This window comes from Carassius gibelio, chromosome A18 (assembly GCF_023724105.1).
Source record: "Carassius gibelio isolate Cgi1373 ecotype wild population from Czech Republic chromosome A18, carGib1.2-hapl.c, whole genome shotgun sequence".
Taxonomy (NCBI): domain Eukaryota; kingdom Metazoa; phylum Chordata; class Actinopteri; order Cypriniformes; family Cyprinidae; genus Carassius; species Carassius gibelio.
The window spans coordinates 26560123-26585720 of NC_068388.1; the positions used below are offsets into that span (position 1 = coordinate 26560123).

Sequence of the window (25598 nt, forward strand, 5' to 3'; positions counted from 1 at the left end):
AAGATCACTTAGCGCCATTAAATAAATTGAATGACATTTTATGCCAAGTTTAATTAATCCCAGAAGGGAAAGTGTTAATTTAACTCTGCATTGATGTTTCTGTAACTTTCCAATGAATCCTCGGCAGTTCCAATATGGTCCCACTTGGGAAAACTTGATCTCTGTTGAGGTCGTCTCTGTGCCCTTTACAGATTCAGTGAGTTATAATGAAATGCAGATGATGCCAGTGCAGTGTATCAGAGGCAGCTGTGATGTGTGTGTGTGTGTATTAATATATATATATATACACACAGTGGGGCTCGAAAGTTTGGGCACCCCTTGCAGAATCTGTGAAAATATAATATATAATTGAGTAATTTTAAAAAAATAAGAGAGATCATACTAAATGCATGTTATTTTTTATTTAGTACTGTCCTGAGTAAGATATTGTACATAAAATATATTAACATTTAGTCCACAAGACAAAAAAATTGCTGAAATTATTAAAATAACCCCACTCAAAAGTTTGGGAACCCTTAGTTCATAGTACTGTGTGTGGTCACCTGATGATCCTCGACTGTCTTTCTGTTTTGTGATGGTTGTTACTTTTTTTTATTCAGATGCCCAGTTTAATTACAGTTTAAAATATGAATTAAATATTTTTAAATATATATTTTCATTTGTCAATTTAAAAGTGTTTATTATTTCTATCTATCTTTATGTTCATTCCTGGTGCTTATTGGTTGGAATTATTGTTCAAATCATTCAGCATAAACTCTGCGTCTCATTCAGTATTGGTCCACAAGCTAGTGTAAGCAGGTGTAAACCCATGCAAACACGCCCCCTTACATGTAAATTAGGCTCATTACAGAGTGGGTTTTATTCATAAAATGCCATGCTATTTGTTCAGAGCAGTTAGATCACACTATGATAAAGCAGACGCTGCGGGATTGTTTGTCAAACACATGTGTCTCCGCTCATACCTGTACTCAGTTTTTATAGTTTAGATTTTTATTATGTCGTATAACTAATGACATGGATGTCAAAGGATGGATTTATGAGGATGGATTCAACACACTGGCACTAACTTTAATAGATGTCTGAAGGAAAAAACTTTAAGAATGACAGAAACACAGACATTGGAACGCTGGCATCACTTTCCTGACACGTGTTTTATGATTCTCAAAGGAAAGGGAAATGATGTGTTTTTGAGAGCTGGGTAGATTATTGACAAAGTGTAGTCCATTACTAATTAAAGGTGCCATCTGTAATGTTTGGCAAAAAAAAAATCAAGTCATACTCCACATTCCATACCAGATGAGGGCAGTATGCCTCAATAAAGTGAATTGGTCTACTCTAGAGTAACAAACGAGAAACGGCATAGTCTCTATGCTCCGCCCCCACTTTCACAACAACACAACAGCCATAGCCGAAGCCTAACTGTGCGTTCAAAACTGCAAAAATTGATTTTGCCGCTCTGCTCACGACGCTGCAGAAAGATTTGTGAGCGCTCAGACGCTCTGATGTAGATCGAATGCTTGTTTTGTATTTAAAGCGGCCGCAAAGCAAACAAGCTTGTTGATCTCGTGCAGACTAACCACAAGGAGTTATAACCTCATTAAATATTGTTGTGATCCTTTACTTAAAATGAACAATCTCAGACACCTTGGTCCACGTATCACTTTTAATTTATTTTTTATGTCCCTGTAGGCAAACAGGGACACATCATAGATTAATACAAACGCTAAACAGCAATAATCAACCTGTCCTTTATTCTGCTTGAGAACTAATGTGCCAACTCTCAAGCATTCACCGTGAGACACACGCAATTGACTCTTTTTACACGCTTTCACGCCACACATCAATTTTTTCAGTCAAAGAAAAACCACGAAGCAAAGAGGACACGGAGACCAACAGACTAGACAGAGCAGGTTAGTTATGATACATAGGGCTGTGCAAAAAATCGAATGCGATTTTCATGCACCTCTAATCAGTAAAGACGCTCCTGTAATGGGCTAGTTGCATATCTCCGCCATCTTGGATTTCCGGTCTTGCGAGTGTGTGCGTAGATATTTCCGGTTGTGCTTAAAGTCAGTGCAGAGAACTGGAGAAGTCCAAATATTACCTTCTATATGTTTACAGGATTTATAATATCACTTCATATTCAAATAAGATATACACTGCTATTATCACTATACTACAAATGTTAACTGAGCCAGTGGATTTGAAACTTGTGTATGTTTGGGTCCGGTGAATGAATTAAATACACTACTGTTCACGAAATGAAAGTTGAACTCATGGCGTGTATACACAGCTATATATGTATTTTATCTTACCAAATATGTAAATGTACAAATTACTTATTTCTCGAAAATGTTTGCATTATTATTATTTTTATATTAAATATTTACCTCGTGAGACGTGGTCTGCGATTTATCTTCAGAAATATCTATTTCTCAATTGTACACATACATCAGTCTGTTTCATTTTCACAACATATTTTATTATTTTACACAGTAAAAAATACGTGACTAATTTTAATATTTTTAATCTGATAATGCAAAACAATAACAATATAGCTACATAGACAGATAATGATTTATGCTACAGATCTTTCACAAAACAAATAAAAACACACATGAATTCAAACAGCGATCTTTTATTTAATGCAAACATACCATAATTATATTACGTTTAATTGTACAGTTAGTTATAAATTATGTTATCAAAAAGTTAATAAAACATGCTTTATCAGAAATCTCTGTGAGTCGTTTGACAGTCAGAAACATGTATCTTACATAACAGAACAAAACCAGCTCTTCGAAAATGAAAAGTATTGCATATTTGAGAGGTTTGTGTTTGAAAGAAGAAATCCCTGTGGACCTGACCTGACGCTGATCCGCATAATCAACAGAAGAATAAAGCAATCTCCGCGTTGTATCTTGATGAATTTCCACACAGAGGTGCGCAAAATATAGGGAGGATGTTTCCCCATGTTTTTGATATACCACTATCGGCTGTTAAATTTGAAAATCATTAATTATATACATCTAGCCAAGATCCATGTGCAATTTTCCATTACAGTCAATGCGAGCGTCGCAAGACCGGAAATAAGTACGCACACACTCGCGTCGCTGAAGCTCACCGGCGCCATCTTGTGCACCTAGCCCATTAGAAGTATATCTCCAGCATGTGCATTCAGATCAGGGTTGCCAGGTTTTCACAACAAACCCTGCCCAGTTGCTTCTTAAAATTAGTCCAAAACTAGCCCAATCGCGTTTCCGGGAGGTTCCCCGATAAAAATTGCTTCCCGGGGTTAAAAAATAAATTTTTGGGAAGGGTTTCCCTGGTAAAATTAGCATTTTAGGGGGTAAATATCACATTATTGGTATTGGGATTGCTTCAAACCGCGGACATGAAAAACAACCGCAGACTTGGCAACACTGGTTCAGGTGGAGCGGCAGTAACTGCACAGAGCCTTAGTCTACCGACAACTAACAAAAAATCACTTTCAAAATCGACAAAGAATCGCCAGCGATTTTAACATCGATGTTGTGTAGATTGTCAGTGAATTACGGCTCCGTGTAGTAAATGCCAACCAGTGTTGCCAAGTCTGTGGTGGTTGTTTTTCATGTCCGCTGGTCACAGCGACCCCAATACAAATAACGTGATATTAAGCCCCTAAAATGCGAATTATACCAAGGCAACCCTGCTAAAAAAACTATATTTTAACCCCAGGAAGCAATGTTTAATCGGGGAATCTTCTGGAAGCGAGATTGGGCTAGTTTTGAGAAGCAACTGGGCAGGATTTGTTGTGAAAACCTGGCAATCCTGATCTGAACACACGTGCTGAGATATACTCCTGATTACAGGAGCGTCTTTACTGATGAGATGTACATGAGTAAAGACATTCACAGCCCTATATAATAAAATGGGTAACGTTAAGTTATAGCTAGCTAATTATCAATTACAAAAACATTTCTATGTTATAACTTCCCGAAAACAAATACACAAACATATAAAACAAACTTCTAGCGAAATACTAACAGCATCTAACTTGCAAGTTCTGAGTCGAACCTCATTTCTTTCAGGTCCATCAGTTGTCTCCAGCGATTAAAAGCAGTGCCGATGTTTACTCTGGTATTCTTATCAGATGCCAAGGGCTTCAGCTATCTTTCTGCTCTCTTCTCTAAACTCTGAAAAAGTAGTGGGCTGTACTTTCCACACGATTGACATCAGGTTCAGGTACGCCCTGCGAGTTATTCGTGTATTCGTTGCAGGTTGGTGGTTATGTCGCCCGCATACCGCCTCCCACGGCCGAAACTGGTATTACAACACCTGCCGGGCCGGGGCTAGTAATGCTAATGCTAATTAAGGTTGATATCTCTGCAGCACTATAACTTGACATTTTTTTTAATGACATCATCGCCCTTATTTCTTCTCATTCTTTTGATGCGTGTAGGTCATGTTATGGATATTTTTACCTCAATTTCTGCATATGGCACCTTTAAAGATTACACATGAAAACTGTAGTTAGTAACGTTATCTAGATTAATTTTTTTAGGTAATGTATTCTGACTACTTCTTACATAACTTCTAGATTACCTTTTTATCTAACTTGTTTAAACTTACCATAAACATGCCACATTGATAAAAAAAAATAAAGATTAAAAATTAAAATTAAAATAAAGATTAAATAAAGATTCTAAAGCTCTTCATCATCTCCTTTGATTCTCATGTCCTCTCTCTCTCTTACATTAACTTATGTCTGTCAATCCATATTCATGTTTCATAAATGTATTTACATGAGTATTCTATATTGTGCATATTGTCAAAGCTAAATGGTATGACAGTAGGGTTTTTAAAAAGGACATTTTAAAAGAGAAAAAGAAGAATAAGGGAAAATCAATAAATTAGCAATATTTACTGCCATTTTAAGAAATAATAAAGAAACAAAAAAGTAACTGTAAACTGATTATGAGCATTATAAAATGTAATACACTGTAATTGCGAGTACTTGATTTTTAGAGTCTGATTCCGTGATCCAGATGTGATCCGTTACCGTGCAGCTCTGTCAGTGTGATGTTTTAGTGTGAGTTTAGTGTGAGTCTGTTAGCTCTACTGTCAGTGAGAGATCTCTGCAGGATCGCTGGGTTTGTGTGCACGCAAAACAAGCTGAGCAGCAGGTGATGCGGATCTTGCAATGGTTTCGATTTCTTTGAGCAAGTTGACCTAGACACACACATTCACACATTCCAATCTGATGGGTTTGTGTGTATGTGTCTGCCAAATGTGTAAAAATGAAAACAGAACATTTTAATAATGTTTCTCATGACAAATGAACCTTAGTGTTAACATGAATAACAGACTGGATTATGACGTCTGCTTAATGGATATTCACACCTAAATTAATGTTAAATGTGAACAGTTTCAAACTGAATTACACGCTGCAGCTTCTTTGCCAGAAATTGTAGTTTCTGCCGATGTTATTATCACAATCTGTTTCCAAAGGGTTATGAAGGGTGATTATCACATCCAGTGAAAAGACACAAAAAGAATAAAAAAAAATACAAATTAAAATTGTTTAAATTTTTGTTAGAAATTGCGTAAAACAGTGTGTTTGTGAAGCAGGAGTGGGTGCCATTTCCTGAATTTACTCTCTGCTTTCATTTACATGCTGCTTTATGCTATTATTCTTGGTTCACATTGTGTGTGTGTGTGTGTGTGTGTGTGTGTGTGCGCGCATGCTTCTGCTCTCATGGGGTTGAAGAGCTGTCAGTCCCTGAGAGACTTCAAAAGCTCAGCAGCTCTGTGATCAGCTTGCTCTTTGACTCCTCTGACAGGCCCTCGGCTACACACACACACACACACACACACACACACACACACACACACACACACATTACTGCTCACCCACTGGTGAACATTTCACACATGCATCTCTGTAAAACACATATAGCCTGTAAACACTCATGAATGTTATCTGAAACATGCTGTAATTAATTTAATTTATTTCTTCAAGTAACACAAAGTCAGGGATCAGCAGGGAGAAACAAAACAGTCCCTTTATGTATCACATATACTAGAAAATACTGCTGTATATATGATTTGTCCTCTATTTTATACAAATAATATATATGCAGGACGTTTAAGTGACAATAACTAAATGTATATTCTCAAAAGAGCTTGCATGAAATGTATTTCTAACTGTATTTCATTAGTGGTGGTGCATTTGAGTGCATGTATTTAGAGAAGTATTAAGATATGTGCAGCAGACAGAGCAGGGTTGGTGAATGTAGGAGACGTGATCCTGTAAAAAAACACAATGCTCCAGTGCACAGGAAGGATTTTGTGATTGAGACAGTGAACTACTGAACTAAGACCTGATTTAGATGCATCTGCTGTTAGTAAGTATAAATACAGTCCTTCCATTCATCACACTGCACACCTCTTCCACCTCTCTTGTGTTCTTTACCATTGTTGTGAAGACCTACATATTTTCTAGGATGCACTTTCACTTTCTGATCAATTTTTTAAGTTCCTCTGAGGATAACAGAAGAGCCCTAGAGAAAGGCTCCTAATGGAGGAGGAATAAGATGCACTTTCCCAAGCTTTAAATGGTTTGGTTGAAAGCAAAACCATCCTTAAATTTCTGCTTCTAAAAGCCCATCCATCGCGAGCATCTTATCTTGTCTTCTAGTTTATAAAAGGCATCCATAAGGGCACTAGTGACCCAAATGTTGTTGGAAAAAAGATGTTTTTTTCCTCATTGGCAACATTGTCTTGATTTGTTAATTACACTTTGCCGGCTGTTGGCATGAAGCTGTCACGAGCGGGTGCCCGGCGTCCCAGAGGCCATGCTGGGTGAAAGTGCTTCAGATGCGAGGCGATCTCCAGGGCTGCCCGCGTCCCACCTGTCTCAGCCGCTCGTGTCACCAGCTCGTCTACGCCAGCCAGGCTGCTCCAAAGGGAACGCTGCGCCGCGGCCGTCGAAAATTAGCACAAGTCAAGTCCGATTAATTAATTTCTAGCTTGCACCATTAGCCGGGGAGTCACGTCAAATTAAACTTCAAATTAGTGCTAATGCCTCCCAGGAGATGCAGAAGAGCTTCAGCTGCGTCCGTGACGAAACAGGCCCTCTGGCGCTATGGCTGACTTTTGACATTGCTCCTGTCTATCATCTCAACTTTATTCTGATCGCGAATCCTTCTGAAAGTCACTGAAATGGCCATTCTGAGATGAGAGGAGTGGTAACTAGTGGAGGACATGAATCTGATTAAAAAAGCATCACAAAACATGAATATGGATGGACAGACATAAGTTAATGTAAGAGAAAGAGAGGAGATGAGAATCAAAGGAGATGATGAAGAGCTTTAGAATCATCTGTAAGTGTGAGATTTTTCTTGCTGTCATCAATTAGATGCCGAAGTATCCAACCAAGTTTCCACATTCTTTTCAAAAGTAACAAAAAAGATTTTCACCGAAGAGAAGAAATTCTCCAACACTGAAAGATGCTCTTTGTGCTTTGGAGGTCTAAAAGCCAATAGACTTGAGTCACAAATGTGGTTTCACGTAATCAAAGAAGGTCTGTGACTGGACTTGGATAGTCTCATATATCCAGACCTTCAAACGGACGGCTGAACGTCTGGAAATCATGGCAGCTTTCATTGGTCAAGGGCTGCACATGAGGCATGTCAAACATCCAATTACAGTTTGTTTCGTTCAGCGTCACGTTACGAGGCGTGGAAATGTTGCAATAATAACAGACCAGTGTGTAAAGCTATCTGACGTACTGTAAAGATTCTATGCCACAAACTTTAAATATTTGAAATACTTTTAAAAATCCAGCATTTAGTTGTTCCTGATAAGCGATGTTCGTCACAGTTGTAAATTCGACGGCTTTCTTCTTTCATGAGAGGGCTTGGGGCCACGATATCTTTGTTTCCGGACTGAACATTAAAGAACGTGACACACACGTTTTGCAGAAGTCCTGTAGAATTCAACCAATCCGATGAGGACTTCGACACTTGTGAAGTGTTTCCACTTTTGTGTCCCTTATGCATCAGACATTTAGCCAACGGTCGATGGATGTGAGGTTGAGGCTGAGACTAGGACGTGGACAACACTGACTCATTCCTTGACTTCAGGCTTCTGACTGGGAAAGATGCTTATTTTTTTTCATTTCGGTTCTGTTGTTGCTTTTACACATATTGACTAAAATGTATTGAGGATGTAATAAGGCTGATTATTTTGTTGGTGAGAAGCACAGACACTGATGGGCTGTTGAGTGATAGAAACAGAGAAATGCTCCAGTTCCGCTATGAGACAGCAGCAAATGAAATCAAATGACCCAGATTAACTGCTCTATAATGAACTATTGATCCACGTTTCACAACATCATTTTTACTACAAAGACAAGTCATGAACCAGCACCGGTTGGGGTCAAAGATCAGAGGTCAGAGGTCACCTCACAGCTGCAATAGATGTTTGTGTGTAGTAATAGTAATGATAGCGATAATTAATGATTTCAAAGACACATTAGAGACGAACACTGTATCAGCTAGAATGCTGGTGTTTAGATTAAATTATTTTTTTCAGATTCACTGGGATCGGCTCCAGATGGCCAGTACAACACAGGAAACCCTTCACTAGTTTCTATGTATTTCTATAGTATCACGGCTCACTGGGCAGCTGGTGCAGATCCAAGTCCACAGTTCAACATTCAGAAAGTGAAAAGATCAGGAGCAAAGCAACGGCAGTGCAAAGGGCCTCAGCTGTAGTTCAGTGCATGTATGTAGCAGTGAATAAATATGATTTGTGATTATAAACACACACACACACAGATTCTCCCAGGTGGCTGAATTGTCTTCTGGCCAATAATCCTCTCTGCATTGTGTCGGCCCCCACTCCCGCGGCCCCGGGCTCCTGCATCTCTGAGTCGGGCACACAGCTTCTTCCTGGCAACACAAAGAGCACTTCTGTCAGAGGCATGACAATGGCAGTGTAGGATGATTGGCAGATTATGAAATGGACCAATGGCAAAGCGAGGAAGGGTTGCCAAGCGATCCAGAAGCTTCTGGACCTCCAGTTTCCGAGCCTGGGTAAGTTTCTCAGGGGAACAAAGTGACTTTTGGCCAGCGATTTCATATAATGCAACACTATATCAACGACGTCATGTTCTACGTATGTCTTTCTATAAGGCCTGAGAAGCCCAGACACGTCTAGATCTCACTAACCCACTCAGTCACATACTGTATGTTTGATTAATAAATATTCATACCCTGCTGTTGCATGATGGACGACGAGCCGGCTCTGAGCGCGTGGAAGATATACGCTGAGATTCAGAGAGACGGAGACGAGGCCGCATGGGTGGTGCAGGAGGATTCGGGATGGAGAGAAGAAAACACTTGATAGATGAGCAAACATCCTACAAACCTCCAGTGTGTCAACACTTATAATGAAAACACTAAATATGTATTTAATTACTGATAGGAACAAACACTTTTCATTTGGAGATCAATGCATGTTCACATAAAAAGCATTTAATTTTCATTTGTCAATGACTCTGTATGTTGCCAAACCATGATTTGACCTGATAAATTGCAACACTGGGGTTAAAGGGATAGTTCACCCAAAAATGAAAGTTCTGTCATTAATTACTCATCCTCATGTCACTCCAAACCTGTAAGACCAAATAAAGGTGTTTTTGGTTTGGAATGACATGAGGGTGAGTAATTTTCATTTTTTTTTTAACTATCTCTTTAACAGTAATAAGTCATATTGTGCTTTATTCTACTGATATGTGTCGAGTTGAAATTATGAATCTGCATTTTAATGAGCAGCAGTGAGCATCATGCGTGCCAGTCTGTGCCACCCCGTGCCCATCTGTTGTGCGCCAAATCATCTTACTCTCATTTAGAGGCCATTTGGAGTAAAAATCTCAGACTAGGTTATCGAACGCCATGGAAAGTGTGTGTATGTATGTGTGTGTGTGTGTGTGTGTGTGTATGTGTGTGTGTGTTGGTTTTTGTGGTTTACAAGGACTTTTGACCTGAATACGCACCAGCATTACAGGGACATTTGGGTTTATGAGGACAGGGCCCATGTCCTTATAATTCCGACAGTGTATATGCCTTTCTCTATGTCCCAGAAGCTCCCTCTCAAATTTTCGCGCCATGTCCTAATATACCACAAAAACCTGAAATTTTACTATACACTGTGTATCCTCTGAACTCGGGAGTGCGCCCCTGCAGCCCGGACCCGGTACTGCATCCGCGTCATCGAAAATTTGCATATTTTACACTTGTGTAAGTTTGGAGGCCGCTGATTGGCTAGATCGGCACCGGAGGGCGGGAAATCGCGAAAACAAAATGGCGGCGGTGGGCGGGGCTACATTCTGCCGCTAATAGCTCCGTACAAGTAAGTTAATGCAGTTTGGTAATTATTTAAACACTTTTTTGCTATACTTTATCGATTGTATATGATTATATAAATGCATAATGATCGTGCAATTAAATATATTCCTTAAATATCATCATATAAAGTATGAATGTGACTTCAAAGCTGTAATTACTCAGTTTAATATCAGTATATTGATGTAACGCTATTAATGTAACGTTTCATAGATGGTTATTTAAATATATTATTATTATTATTATTATTATTATTATTAGTAGTAGTAGTAGTAGTATTATTATAAATCCCGTATACTCGTGCTCTAATCAGCGAGGCAAGGGTGTCGGTTTGTAACTTCCTGATTGGACCGGACGCAATCTGTGCACCTGAAGTGAAGACATCTGCGGTGTGAAGCTGTTGGAGACAACTATTATATGGAAGGTGAGTAATACTGCTGTTAAATCGTTTCTCTGAGAGTTTGTGGCTCAGTTTGGCTTGTTCGTGAGTGTCTTCAGTGCTCTTTAGAAAGCAGCTAGCGCGTGATGCTAATGGCGCTAGCGTGTTTACACTAAGTGTCCTCTATTAAGAGTAACATCAAACAAGAATCAACAATGCTTGTCAGTTTAACTTCTTTTCGTTCACAGTATAACTGTAAATGTAATAGAACAGTCTAGCCATCATAATAATCTGTTGTCATGGCTACAGTCTGTGAAGGGGAGGGGCAGTTATGTTTAATATTATTACTGTTCAGCTTGGTTTAATTAATAAACACAGAGATGTGCTCTTTTCACTTCCCAATACTTACTGTATATAATAAGTAAAATCACCTTTATTTGTATAGTGCTTTGTAGAATACAGATATACAGAATACATCATATTACGCATATATTCTGTTCAGCAGAACTGTCATTATTCGTTTGCATATTAAGTTGAAAACAAACAAACGTAATATTGTCAGATGGAGGCCAACAGTTCTTATTGTTATTAAAGCAGACACAGAGGATGGCTGAAGGTGCGAGGCGAAGGAGAAAGCTGAGGCCATACAGTGTTCACTTCAACAGAAAGACCAGAATGGGCTCAAGGGCAGGTTCATCACTGATCTTAAAGGTGAGTTGATTTATTTTGTCATCATATAGTCACCATTAAGTTGTCTCAGTCCTGTATATCTTTTGTTGGGCAAAATAAGACATTACTAACCATTTGATGGTTTGTAAATGATGACAGGATTTTCTTCCTATGCCTTTAAAATGTCTTGTGTACTAAATCTGTCTCTGGTTGATGACGTGTGGTTCTCTGTGATGGTTTCACCTCTCTGTTGTTTTAAAGTGTCTCGTTTACACCCGTGTTACGAGGACCCTGTTTTATGAGGACCATCATAAGAACATACACATAATGTGACATCAAGACTATGTTCTTATGATGGTCCTCATACAACAGGGTCCTCGTAACACGGGTGTAAACATACACACAATGTGACATCAAGACTATGTTTACACCTGTGTTACGAGGACGCTGTTTTATGAGGACCATCATGAGAACATGGTCTTGTGTGTGTGTTTACACCCGTGTTACGAGGACCCTGTTTTATGAGGACCATCATAAGAACATATGAGAATCTCAAGGCGTTTCTCAATGTCAAGGAAGGATCCTCGGAAGCCAGAATTTCGAGGATGCTACGTCATCGACATCCGTCGAAGGACTGTTCCAATGTCGAGGATCCTCGGAATTTCAACCAAGGACTGAGTCCTTCGTTCGAAGAATATCCCATACACAGGAAAGGATGCATATGTGAATCCTTCGCGCTCTCAAATCACCCACAATCCTAGAGTCGGAGTGTTAACGGTTTTTATTTACGTTACCAAACATTTGTTATAACTGTAGTAAATATAAGTAAAGTTTGCCAGTACAAATTACTACCATATTAAGATTGTAATTTATACAAATACAAATTACGTTATTGATGCCTAACTGAACCGGACCTGTCATTTAACAATTGTTAGCTTGGTTGCGTCACCGGCATTTCTTTTATAAATAACTAGTTAAGTTGTCCAAAGTAATTTAACGTTAATATTATACCATTATACCACAGCGTTCTTCAAACTGACCTTTTCACTGACGCAATGACGTGCATTTGCTAGCCTGTTCCATTTACGTGTTCTCCGAATGCTAAAGAGGAGCCTCACCTAGCCTCTGAAGGAAGTGACTTGGAAGGACCAGTCCTGCTAAGGAAGTATCCTTGACATTGAGAAACACCTTCAGTGTGGCGTTTGTTTGACAAAAGCCTGGTATTTGAAGACCCTAGTTATCACCATGACATTGGGCTGTGTGAATGTGAAATATTAGGCTAAATATGGATCATTCACATCTCATTGTGGCCATGTGATATTCAAAATGTCTAATTGTTACCTTTAGATTAAGTATATTGTAATATAAGTTGGTAAAAAGTCGTTCCCCTTGTTTGAAATTTACTGTCAGGCATTATACTACTGTATTCTGCAGTTTTATCATATTTGTGTCATCATCATCATCATCATCATCATCATCATTATTATTATTATTATTATTATTATTATTATTATTATTATTTTGGCTTTTTTATTTAAATAACATTCTCCAAGATTGCATATTATTTATTCAAAACTTTCAGTATTTTCAAATGATAACTGAGTAGAATCAGTGTCTAAAGAACCTAAAGAACTCTGAACAGGGCACAGCAGCTATAAAGGTATCCAAGAAGTTCTTGAAATAATTGTGTTAGTCCTTAAAAGAGTAGAACAGATTACGTTGTCCACATGTGTTTCTAAGAGACATTGTTTGCTGCATTATTGTGGATGTTAAAAGTGAGTCTTGGTTTCATGCTGTATAACTAACACAGACACTGTGTCTCAAATCACCAGTTTTTCTCATACACAGAAATGCTTGAAATAAGCTGTCCACATTTGTCTAGTTACCAATGTCCCGGTAATAACAAGGTTACAAATAGACCAGACTTTTTTCAAACTAATAACACACTGAGACTCTTCAGTCAAGTCAAGACCATGTTCTTATGATGGCCCTCATAGAACAGGGTCCTCGTAGCACAGGTGTAAACACATACACACAACCTGACATACTTCAGTATACATGCATGTAATGTAATACTTACAAAGTCATGAACATTAACTTGGGTAACACTTGAAAATTTAAATATTGGTTTGAAATATTGTAATCTTATAAATTACATTGATAGAAGCAAGATTATAAAATAATTTAATGTTTTAAATCAGTATTTTATGCACTCATTTATTGTCACAGATATCTAATTTGATGTTCTTTTCTATATTGTGGTTGAACCGTCCACTCTTGAAGTCAATACTCTGTCCCAGTCAGAAGACACAGACGTAGAGAAGGTTCTGCGACTGATTGATTGATTGATTTAATTTAAATTTGATTTTTTGATTTCATGTGTCAGTGATCAGTCAGTGTTTATGGACTCCAGTATATGTGCATTATCAATTTGTACAGTCCCTGAATCCTTTGTCTGCAGTAGAATGTTTATTTTTTTTATTTCTGTTTCCTTAATTTCAGGTGACTCTGAAGAAGGACCGGTTACTATTGGATGATCAGGACTGTGTTGAGAAGGTAATTAAATGTGCATTGCATATTTTATGAAATGTTAGATTGATGTTGTAAGAAATCGTCTCTACATGAGCCTTGCTTTTTTCATTGTTTTCAGATGTCACCTGTCAAAGAGCATGTGTTGAATGAGGAGCAGAGCTTTTTTGTCCCCGCTGAAGGAGTTAAGGAGGTATTCACATGTTTTAGATGAACTGTTATTTCAGTGCAACAGTGAATGCTCTGAAGTCTGATGTCTTCATGGGCTGTGATATACTTAGCTGTTACCAAATGTATGTAATTTAATGACGTGTTTTCAATTTCAGTAATATTAGTCGATGTCTGAATCAGGAGTGTCCAGACTTGGTCCTGGAGGGCTAGTGTCCCGCAGAGTTTAGCTCCAGCTTGTCTACACACACCTGCCTGGAGGTTTCTAGTATTATCTGCTTCAGGTGTGTCTGGGGTTGGAGCTAAACTCTGCTGGACACCGGCCCTCCAGGACAGAGTCTGGACACCCCTCCTCTAAATACAGATTTGTAGTAATATATTGACCAGTACCTTTTAAGGTCTGTAACGTAAATGTTCTTTTATGATTTGAAATGATCTTATTAACTAAATGACCACAACTTCCCTGTCATTAAAATACATTAAGTTATTATTGAAAGACAGTGTAGCTCTTAATAAAGTATCACATGTATGTTTTAGGAGAACATTGAGATTGAAGGTACGTCCATCCTAGCATGCGTAGCACAGCGGGTCTTTTAAACTCACAGGAATGTTTAAGGCAACTCTTCTCTGAAATATGTCTTGTGTTCACTGTAGAATGTAGTGTCTTTAGGAATGGTTTATAAATAGTGTGTGATTGTGTTTGACTTCTGAATGCAGATGTTTTTCATGTTCTGAGTTTTATTTTTCATTGAAGATGAGATCAACATGACAGATTCTGATGACGCTGATCCTGAAGAAAGTGATTCTGATGATGAGGCTCTTGCTGGAGCTGCGGGAGACTCCAGTAATGCTGGTATGTGTCAGCTAAGTGTTTTTTAAAAATAATAAAAGTTAAAAATATTATTGGGTAACGCTTTATTTTAGGGTCTCTAAACTACAGTGGTGTGAAAAAGTGTTGGACCCCTTCCGGATTTATTTTTTTGCATGTTTGTCACACTTTAATGTTTCAGATCATCAAACAAATTTAAATATTAGTCAAAGGTAACTAACATAAAAGTAAACACAACATTCTGTCTTTAAATGAAGGTTTTTATTATTAAGGGAAAACAAAATCCAAAACTACATGGCCCTGTGTGAAGAAGTCTTAGTGGTTTTTGCTATCCTAGGAACTACCAAAAGTCCAGTGTTTTGTGACCTTAGGGTGCGTGATGGATTGTAGTGTGAAGGCTAGTTAGGTACGCTGGAGCTAAACCATTTAGGGTCTTATAGGTAAGTAATGATAATTTGTAACTGATACGGAACTTAATAGGTAGCCAGTGCAGAGACTGTAAAATTGGGGTAATATGATCATATTTTCTTGACCTGGTAAGGACTCTAGCTGCTGTATTTTGGACTACCTGTAGCTTGTTTATTGAAGAAGCAGGACAACCACCTAGAAGTGCATTACAATAGTCCAGTCTAGAGGTCATGAATGCATGAACTAGCTTTTCTGCATCAGAAACAGATAACATGTTTCGTAGCTTGGCAATGTTTCTAAGATGGAAGAATGCAGTTTGTAACATGGGAAATATGATTTTCAAAAGACAAATTGCTGTCTAATATAACACCCAGATTTCTGACTGTAGAAGTAGTAACAGTACATCCGTCTAGTTGCAGATTGTAATCTACAAGATTCTGTGTAGTGTTTTTTGGTCCAATAATTAATATCTCTGTCTTATCCGAATTTAATAGGAGAAAATTATTGGTCATCCAATCTTTTACATTTTTAACACACTCTGTTAGCTTAGATAATTGGGAAGTTTCATCTGATCTCGTTGAGATATATAGCTGAGTATCATCAGCATAACAGTGGAAACTAATCCCATATTTTCTAATAATATTACCAAGGGGCAACATGTATATTGGAAATAGAAGGTGACCTAGGACGGATCCTTGTGGCACTCCATATTTTACTGATGATAAATGAGATGATAAACACCCCATTTAAATAAACAAAATGGTAGCGATCGGACAGGTAGGATCTAAACCATCTTAGAGCCTGCCCTTGAATACCTGTATAGTTTTGTAATCGATCTATGAGTATGTCATGATCTATGGTGTCGAACGCAGCACTAAGATCAAGTAAGACCAGAAATGAGATGCAGCCTTGATCTGACGCAAGGAGCAGGTCATTTGTAATTTTAACAAGTGCAGTTTCTGTGCTATGGTGGGGCCTAAAACCTGACTGAAATTCTTCATACAGATCTTTTTTTTTTTTTGCAGGAAGGAGCTCAATTGAGCAGACAAAACTTTTTCTAAAATTTTAGACATAAATGGAAGATTTGAAATAGTTTAAATAGATTTTGAAATAATTTGCCAGTTCACTAGGATCTAGTTGTGGTTTCTTAATAAGAGGCTTAATAACCACCATCTTAAATTGTTTTGGGATGTGACCTAAAGATAACGATGAGTTAATAATATTGAGAAGCGTTTTTTCGCCTACTCTTCCAGTAATTTAGTGGGTACAGGATCTAATAAACATGTTTTTGGTTTAGATACAGTGACAAGTTTATTTAGCTCTTCCTGTCCTATAGTTGTAAAGCACTGCAGTTTATATTTGGGTGCGATGGATGAAACTGAAGTATTAGACGCTGTAAAATTTACATTTGTTATTGTATTTCTAATGTTATCTATTTTATCAGTGAAGAAATTCATAAAGTCATTACTATTAAATGATGGAATATTAGAATCAGGTGGCGTCTGGTTATTTGTTCATCTAGCCACTGTGCTAAATTTGTGGAACAGCACTGGAGAACCTTCCCAGGAGTGGCTGGCTGACCAAAATTACCCCAAGAGCACAGTGACGACTCATCCAAGAGGTCACAAAAGACCCCACAACAACATTCAGAGAACTGCAGGCCTCACTTGCCTCAGTTAAGGTCAGTGTTCATGACTCCACCATAAGAAAGAGACTGGGCAAAAATGGTCTGCATGGCAGATTTCCAAGACAAAGACTAAAGGCTCGTCTCAGTTTTGCCAGAAAAAATATTGATGATCCCCAAGACTTTTGGGAAAATACTCTGTGGACTGACGAGACAAAAGTTGTGTGTCCCGTAATGTCTGGCGTAAAAGTAACACCGCATTTCAGAAAAAGAACATCATGCCAACAGTACAATATGGTGGTGGTAGTGTGATGGTCTGCTTCTGGACCTGGAAGACTTGCTGTGATAAATGGAATTCTGCTGTTTACCAAAAAATCCTGAAGGAGAATGTCCGGCCATCTGTCCGTGACTTTAAGCTGAAGCAAACTTGGGTTCTGCAGCAGGACAATGATGCAAAACCCACCAGCAAGTTCACCTCTGAATGGCTGAAGAAAAACAAAATGAAGACTTTGGAGTGGCCTAGTCAAAGTCCAGACCTGAATCCTACTGAGATGCTGTGACATGACCTTAAAAAGTCTGTTCATGCTTGAAAACCCTCCAGTGTGGCTGAATTACAATTCTGCTTAGATGAGTCGACCAAAATTCCTCCACAGCGCTGTAACAGACTCATTGAAAGTTATCACAAACACTTGATTGCAGTTGTTGCCGCTAAGGGTGGCCCAACCAATTATTAGGTTTAGGGGCAAACACTTCTTCACACAGGGCCATGTAGTTTTGACTTTTGTTTTCTCTTAATAATAAAAACCTTCATTTAAAAACTGCATGTTGTGTTCACTGGTTTTCCTTGACTAATGTTTAAATTTGTTCGATGATCCAAAACATTAAAGTGTGATAAACATGCAAAAAAATAAGGAACCAACACTTTTTCACACCACTGTATTGTCTTATTAGCGTGCATATTATTATTATTAGTAGTAATTAAGCACTTATTAATGCCTTATTTTAAATGACCTTATTCTACATTCCTAATCTTACCCAATACATTAATGTAACAACTGCCTTATTTACTAATAATAAGCAGCAAATTAGGAATTTATTGAGGGAAAAGTTGTAGTTAATAGTTCATAAGTGTTCCCTATTCTAAAGTGTTACCTTATATTGTATTAATCCAGCATTACTAACAGAATATTACTCAAATTAGGGATGCATCAGTTTTGTATTGGTGTATTATCTGGCTATACCAATATGTTGATACTTAGTGTTTAGGCAAAAAACTGATAAATGACTGTTTCAAAAATAAACGTTTAACAGGCCAATTCCTTTAGAATATATATACTGTATATATATGTCTTTTCTGTTTGAGTTACTTCTGAGTTTCCTGATCATTATATGACTGTTTGTCTGCAGGTGTTCAGAAGATGCCCATTGAGAGCACCACTGAACTTCCTGAAGATACCAAAGGTTTAAATTGCAATAGCACCATCAATGTAAGTACATGAGCTCTCGTAGAGTTACAACTCACTAAAGTGTGTATTCTTCTGTACAGAGAGTGAGAGTGAGGCAGAAACTGAAAACCCACGGAGAGGGCAGAAGGTGTCCTGGTCAAACGCTGAAGTTACAGCTGTAATCAAACATTTTGAGGACCACAGAGCTAAAGGAAATCTGGCCACACTGACTGAAAACCAGCAGTGTAAAACTGCTGAGGATCCTGTTTTGGTGAGATGCAGTGCACAGAACATACAGGATTTTGTAAGAAATCGAGGAATTATCTTAAAAAGGAAAACCCAAAGCAAGTGATGTTACAGTACATCCTGTGTCTTGATGCCATTCTATTATCATGAGCACTTTGGTTGTTGTTTTTATTTCCAGTAGTGCAAAACTGTTATAGCAGCAGTTCATACAAATATCTCCATGTAGAAAACAAGTTCAATTGTTAGTTTGTCAAAAACTTTTCATTCTGGAAGTGAACGATTCCTTTACAGATAAATCAGTTTCTCTACACATCTGCAGCATCTATTGTGTGCTCAGAGTTAATCTCATGTTTACTGTGTGTTTAGTAGGGATGCACTGATCATGATTTTTCATAGACGATACCGATATTTATTTATTTTTACAAGCAAACTGGCCGATTCCGATACAGATTTCCGATTATTATTATATTATTTTTTTTAAGCAACAAACAAGAAAGGAAAGTATGCATAAACAAGATGTTTATTTGGTATTTAATAGGCCAAACTGGCTTTTGGCTATTGAAAACAATAACTGTAACCATCTGAAATTAATGGCAATAACTGCACAGTAAGTAGCCTACATTCAATACAAACATGGATGCTACAGACATCAGCATTTAGCTTTTGTTTTTGGATTGGGTTGAAACTACATAGAACTGGCCTTAAATTAAAAGATTAACTGTAACCATGTGAAATTAAAGGCAATAACTGCATAGTTCTACAGTCCAAACAACACAATCAACACACATTCAATAAGAGGTTTCTTAATCAGCATATAGTATTTTAGTTTTAAAATTTGGTTTTAAATTTAAAACAAGGTCTTTACCAATGAGACTAAATAAAAGTATGCTATATAAATATTATTCCAAAATGTTAAAATCAAATAATGTTGGTGCGAATAAAGCACAGATGCAAAGTGGTTCATTCATCCAATTAAAAAAATAAATAAAATAGGGTAATGATTCACATCTATATATTTTTTTTTACTTGAGTCAATGAAAAATAAAGAACTATTCTCAAGTTAAAAAATAAAATTGTGAATCCTTACCCAAAAATATTTTAATTGGATGAATGAAACCCTTTTTTCAGTGTGCTTCAGCAGGTGATTTTTAAATCAAATTAAGTCAAATTGCAAGTTCTACTTTACAAAAAAAAAACATTTCAGTTTTGTCACAGTTTAATCTGTGTCGTTTCTAATCCAGCTTGCAAGAAGTTGATCCTTCACTGTCTTCGCTTGTGCAGGGCACGGAAAGGTACGATACGCTCGAGCAGCTTCAGTGAGCACAGGAAAGGCTTTTATTTGTGCAGCAGTACACCAGCGGCTGTTCGCTTCCTGCTGTCTATTCCTCAGATGTGTAGCTCGTGTTGCCCGTGTCCAGCACACAGATTTTGAAATACTTCCACACAAATGACATGATAGCGAATGATTACAATGTAGTCTGTGCAAGCGGGCGCACTTACGGAAAAATCGGCCGATCGTGTATTTTTAAGCAAAAACCATCCGGTTCCGATTTATGGCCGGTCAACAGTGCATCCCTAACATTTAGTGAGGTACTTACAACATGAGGCATGGCTTTTGATTTATAGTTTTTTTTTTAAGTTGGTAAATTAGACTTAATTATTTGTTGTTTGTTTTGATTTGTGTGGCATTCCTTTTTTTATAGAAAGATTACCCATTTTAATAATTGGCGAATTTTACGTTTTTTGTTTATTTGTTTTTATGTCACAAATTTAAGTCATTATTAAAGTACTTCTAAAACACATTGGTGTCTGTAATGTTTTGTATTGTGTTAAAGATCCTGTCTGTGTGTTGTGTACGATCAGGTTCCAGTAAATCACATTTGTCCCTGTAATGTTGGACGATGTGCAGTTGTGTATTGTGTTAAAGATCCGGTACTCTTTAACCACCTCAGTCTTGGTAATGCAGCATAGGGACATGTATGTGTGTTGTGTATGGGGTCAAGTACCTGTAAAACACATTGTCCCTGTAATCCAGAAAACTGACATGTTTTGTGTATTGTAAAACGAGTGTCCTCCTAAATCAATCTGACCCTATAAATCCCAATTATGTAATGGGCGGGAACATTATAGGAGGGGCGTGACAGTCCTTGTGTACCACCAAAATATCATATTGTCATATTATCCATTCTATTGTGTGTAAAGAAAATCCAAAGTGATATTTGTGTTCTGCAGAGTAAAACAAAATTTTTGATAGTTTTATCATCTCTGTAGGACACCGGGAAAGGGGTGTCCCCTTAAACCACCATCCAACTGGTTTGGCCATCAGAGTACTGCTAAACCACAAAAACCAGTATGTGTGTGTGTGTGTGTGTGTGTGTGTGTGTGCGCGTGAGCGTGTGTGAAGCGAGTGCAGAGGACTTTATTCAGCTCGAGTGTGGGTGGCCGTGGGAGATCGCAGGTCGCTCAGCTGTCATTAATCACGCCGACGGCTCTCTAGTTTTCTATCTGCATGTGAAAGGAAATGCACACATTGTTTATGGCTTTGACTGGTACCATTATTTCAGTCCTGTGAGAGAAGTTTACTCTGGACATCATAAATGAAATGGAAACACTGAGTGATGATATCAGCCCACTGGAGGCCTGTTAACACTGACACTTCCATCCTCACTAAACATGAAGAACTGGAGAAATACAAACTTCTGAGTTTTAATGTTATTTTATTGAGGGTGTTTTGTAAAACAGTGATTCGGGTCTGAAACAAAGACAGAAACATAATTGTGACATTTTGGCAGCTATAATTAGCCACAAACATTCGCTGTCGATTCTCTGTCCTCTGTCTATCATGTCTTATAAACCAGCAAAAAAATAGAAGCACAATCTGATTAATGAGCATTAATGGGGCAGTGATTTGCTAGAATGTGACGAATTTGTTTCTTTAATAATGCTGTAACATTTATAATTTATCTGCACGCCATTTGAAGCTGGTGTATATGATTTTTTGGGTTGCAATCCAATTTAAAGTGCAGAATAAAGGAATTAACAATTAATAACAATGAATTAACAACCCCATTACTTAAAGTAGAATGCAAAGGCATAGCCAGTATGAATTTGTAATTGACTTTCTGAAGAGTGAAAAACGTTCAGATTGCAGGTAAATCATATTTTTCCAGGCAGATTGTTTGCACTATTAATGGCATGTGATCAAATCTGGTTTGTGTGTCCAGAGATGACCAGTCTTTCTGTATGGGTTGCATTGGTAACGATGCAGGCGTATCTACATATGTGACAAGGCTTTCAAAACAGATGCAGGAAAACTGGAGGTGCATCAATCCAAAGAAGCGCCCTGTCGAGTCACGGTGCAAAGCTCCTCTGTCACAGAAGAAAAACTCAGCAATGGAGGAGACTGCTATATATTTGGATTTTATTCAGACATGTTTTGGACTTTTTAGTTTTAGGCATCTGCCTGTAGCAGATTATATTTAAAACTTTCATTGTGCACATTATGCGTGATGTCTCTTATGTAGATTGTGTATGTTACTCTACGTGACCTTGTGAATTGCCCTATGGGAAAGATAAAGTGTTTGAATTTTTTCTTTCAAAACTTTCAAAAACCCATCTGGACAATAAATGCATATGCAAAAAAATCTGATTTTTTTCCGAACTTCTTTGTTTCCATGTTGCTGGCAAACCGCTTGGATTATGTCGATTTCCACAAAAAATTGGTGGTTTTATCTCACAAACGATGAGCTCACATGTCGGATATTGTTATCATTGTGTGTCTTTCTCAGGGGTGATGTCAGACAGACAGTTCGGGACTCAGTTTGTGTGCAGTGTGGTGGCGTCTCACGTCAGTCACCTGCCCTCCACCAGCCTCAGCTTCATCTGGATCGCTCCTCCACCCGGCACCGGCTGCGTCAACTTCATGTGAGTCATGCATTCAACACCTACAGCTCATGCAAACTGCTCCACTCTATTTCAGGCATGAGGAAATCTCTGTTTCACCTGAGAGATTGTTGTGTTTGAATAAAACATGCCACGCTTCCAAAAAAAAAAAAAAAAAAAAAAACTCTCTGATGTAGGTTTGCAATAAACATGCATGCAAGTTTCAGATCAACAGAAGTCCACACCGTTTCTCAGAAAAATCATGCTCTAATCAGAGAAATGCAGGCCTTTTCCTCCACACATCTAGATGTCACTCTTTAAATTCTCAGTGCAGATTCAAGAATGAGGTCAGGTGTGAATATTCATGCTGCCTTTCCTAGTCAGAAATTGGGCATGAACTGCCGTCTAAGTTATATCTATGACTGGGAAACCTTGAGATCATTTTGATGGCTAGTTTCCTAGTAAAGCTGCCATTAACATTTTATTTGTTTTTGCTGTTTTTTACATTCATTGCTGTTACATGTATATTTAAATATTATAAGTAGCTTTCAAACTGCATTTATTTCACTGAAATTCCAAAATTGTCAGAACGCTGTCTGTGCTTATATGCCTGTCGATGATTGGGACGCTAAATTTTTTTCAAAATCTGTTGGATAGTAACAAAATATCTCCAATGCATTTTGACTTTAATAAGATTTCCTGAAGAAATTAGCAGGATTGAACCTGCTGCACTGCATGATCCCGGTTCTTTCTCTCAACACACTTGAACATGAAAGAATATGTGCAGGAATTAGTGTACTCAGTATAATGACAGACTGCTCAGAGATGTCTTGGTTTGTGCTTTAAACTCCACACAAAGGCAAAGTAAAGCATATTTAATGCTTCTTGTCTGATTGTGCAGATACACACATACATTACACTTTAATCTCAAGGGTAAATATGTCGATTTGCCAGTTCATATGGAGGTGAACAATCATTGCTAATAGTGGTGAGGTGTATGTTTGCGGTTTACTATAGCTCAGAGAACAAGCAAACAGATGGAGACAGCACCTTCGTCTACCCTGCCCATTATTCTGCTCTTCTGTCAGAGCCAAACCCTAATTTAAGAGCCGATTTTCAGGATTCATGATGTGGCCGTCCGCTGCCATACTTCACGGTCTTCCAGTCCTTGTCAGGCATGCCACTAACAAATCTCTGATGGCGAGGCCACGGGTCAGAGGAGCCTTGTCCTGTGCACACGCGTGTGTTCGTGTCTTCCTGCCGTTTGTCACTTTGAGAGTTTATGTCAGGTGGACAGAGAGCATGGTTTCTGAGTGTCCATGGCCAAGTGTTCAGCCTTCATTCATAACCCTGCCATGAAAGCATGCTGGGAATAAAGCGCCGCTGCTTCTGATGCGAGCAGTGTTTAGGCATTTCTGTTATTACGATTAATTGTGGTGGAATGGAGTTCGGGCTGTTTGTGATGGACCATCTGTTCAGGGCAGCCTGTGTTTCTGGAACATACACAACAGCTATGTTCTCTTTGCTTATTGTTATTTTCCTTTCCTGGAAAGAGTCAATCGTATATAATGTCTTTATCTAAACAAACCAATTCCAGATGTAATGTGAGTGAACTGGGGTGATAAAATGATTGGCTGAAGTAGTAAAGAATGACAAAGATGGATAAGGACAGTTTGAAAAAACAAACGATGCAAAGATAGTTTCCATTGTTTAAATGTGGAAGCTCAAACACAACGAGCTCGAGAACCACCGAACATTTATTTAACTGTCAGCCGTAGCCTGTGAATCTCACAGACACCAACTGTGGCATTACCTGCATGATACATAAATATTTGCCTAAATGATATACAGATGGTATGCAGTCCTTTGTGAAAAAGAAGACCACTTATTTGTATTGAATAAGCAATTCAAATACTAAAATTAAATATTTTTAATAGTGTACTTGCATGTTATATAATATTAATGGAATATGTTTCCATGGCTGTGGGGAGTCCTTTTAATAGCACCAGACGACATGAATTTGAGAAAAGGTCTATGATGACTAGAACAGCAGTAAAGCCATTGGACAAAGGTAGGTCTGTGATGAAGTCAATGGAGAGATTGGACCATTGACGTTGTGGGATGGGCAGAGGTTGGAGGAATCCTGAAGGTAACTCGTTGGGGGTCTTGGATTGGGCAGAATTAGAGTAAATCCTTCTCAGAATTAGAGTAAATCAAGATGTCTGCAACGTAGGCTATTACATACTGATTCAAGAGGTCTTGGAAAATCTCATTGATGAATGACTGGAATACAGCTGGAGCATTAGCAAGTCCATACGGTATGACCTGATACTCATAGTGCCCCCTAGTGGTGAGGTAGGAAGGAACCAATTGCAGGGGGTATCAGAACTTGACTGTGACATTATTAAGTCCTCTATAATCAATACAAGGCCTTAATCCTCCATCGTTCTTTTCGACAAAGAAAAACCCTGCTGCAGCTGGAGACTTGAAAGGCCAAATGAATCCTGAGCTTAAGACCTCTTTGATATATTGCTTCATAGCTTGGGTTTCAGTTCTGGACAAAGGGTAAATTCTACTCTTGGGAAGCATTGCATTGGGGAGTAGGTCAATTGTACAGTCCCAGGGGTGGTGAGGTGGTAAAGTTTTATTAAAGACCTCCCAAGTCATCATAACAAGATATAACAACATAGATAAGATATCAAATGTTGAAAGGGAAACATTTTGAAATGTCATGCCAAAACTTGGCTCATTTTGGATTTCATGAGAGCTACACATTCTAAAAGAGTTGGGACAGGTAGCAATAAGAGGCCGGACATGTTAAATGTACATATAAGGAACAGTTGGAGGACCAATTTGCCACTTATTAGGTCAATTGGCAACATGATTGTGTATAAACTAGCCTCTCAGAGTGACAGTGTCTATCAGAAGTCAAGATGGGCAGAGGATCACCAATTCTTCCAATGCTGCAGAGAAAAATAGTGGAGCAATATAAGAAAGGAGTTTGTCAGAGAAAAATTGCAAAGAGTTT

The 25598-nt window shown here is 38.2% G+C and overlaps 1 protein-coding gene across 4 annotated transcripts in view; it reads left to right on the plus strand.

The window, feature by feature from the left end:
- The window catches only part of reln (reelin), a 117160-nt gene that overhangs the window by 21906 nt on the left and 69656 nt on the right, over positions 1 to 25598 (plus strand). For all 4 annotated transcript variants that reach the window (XM_052530757.1, XM_052530759.1, XM_052530755.1 and 1 more), the window contains exon 3: positions 22477 to 22612. In XM_052530757.1, the coding sequence (XP_052386717.1) occupies positions 22477 to 22612 (136 nt within the window). The remainder of the gene's footprint in view (positions 1 to 22476; positions 22613 to 25598) is intronic.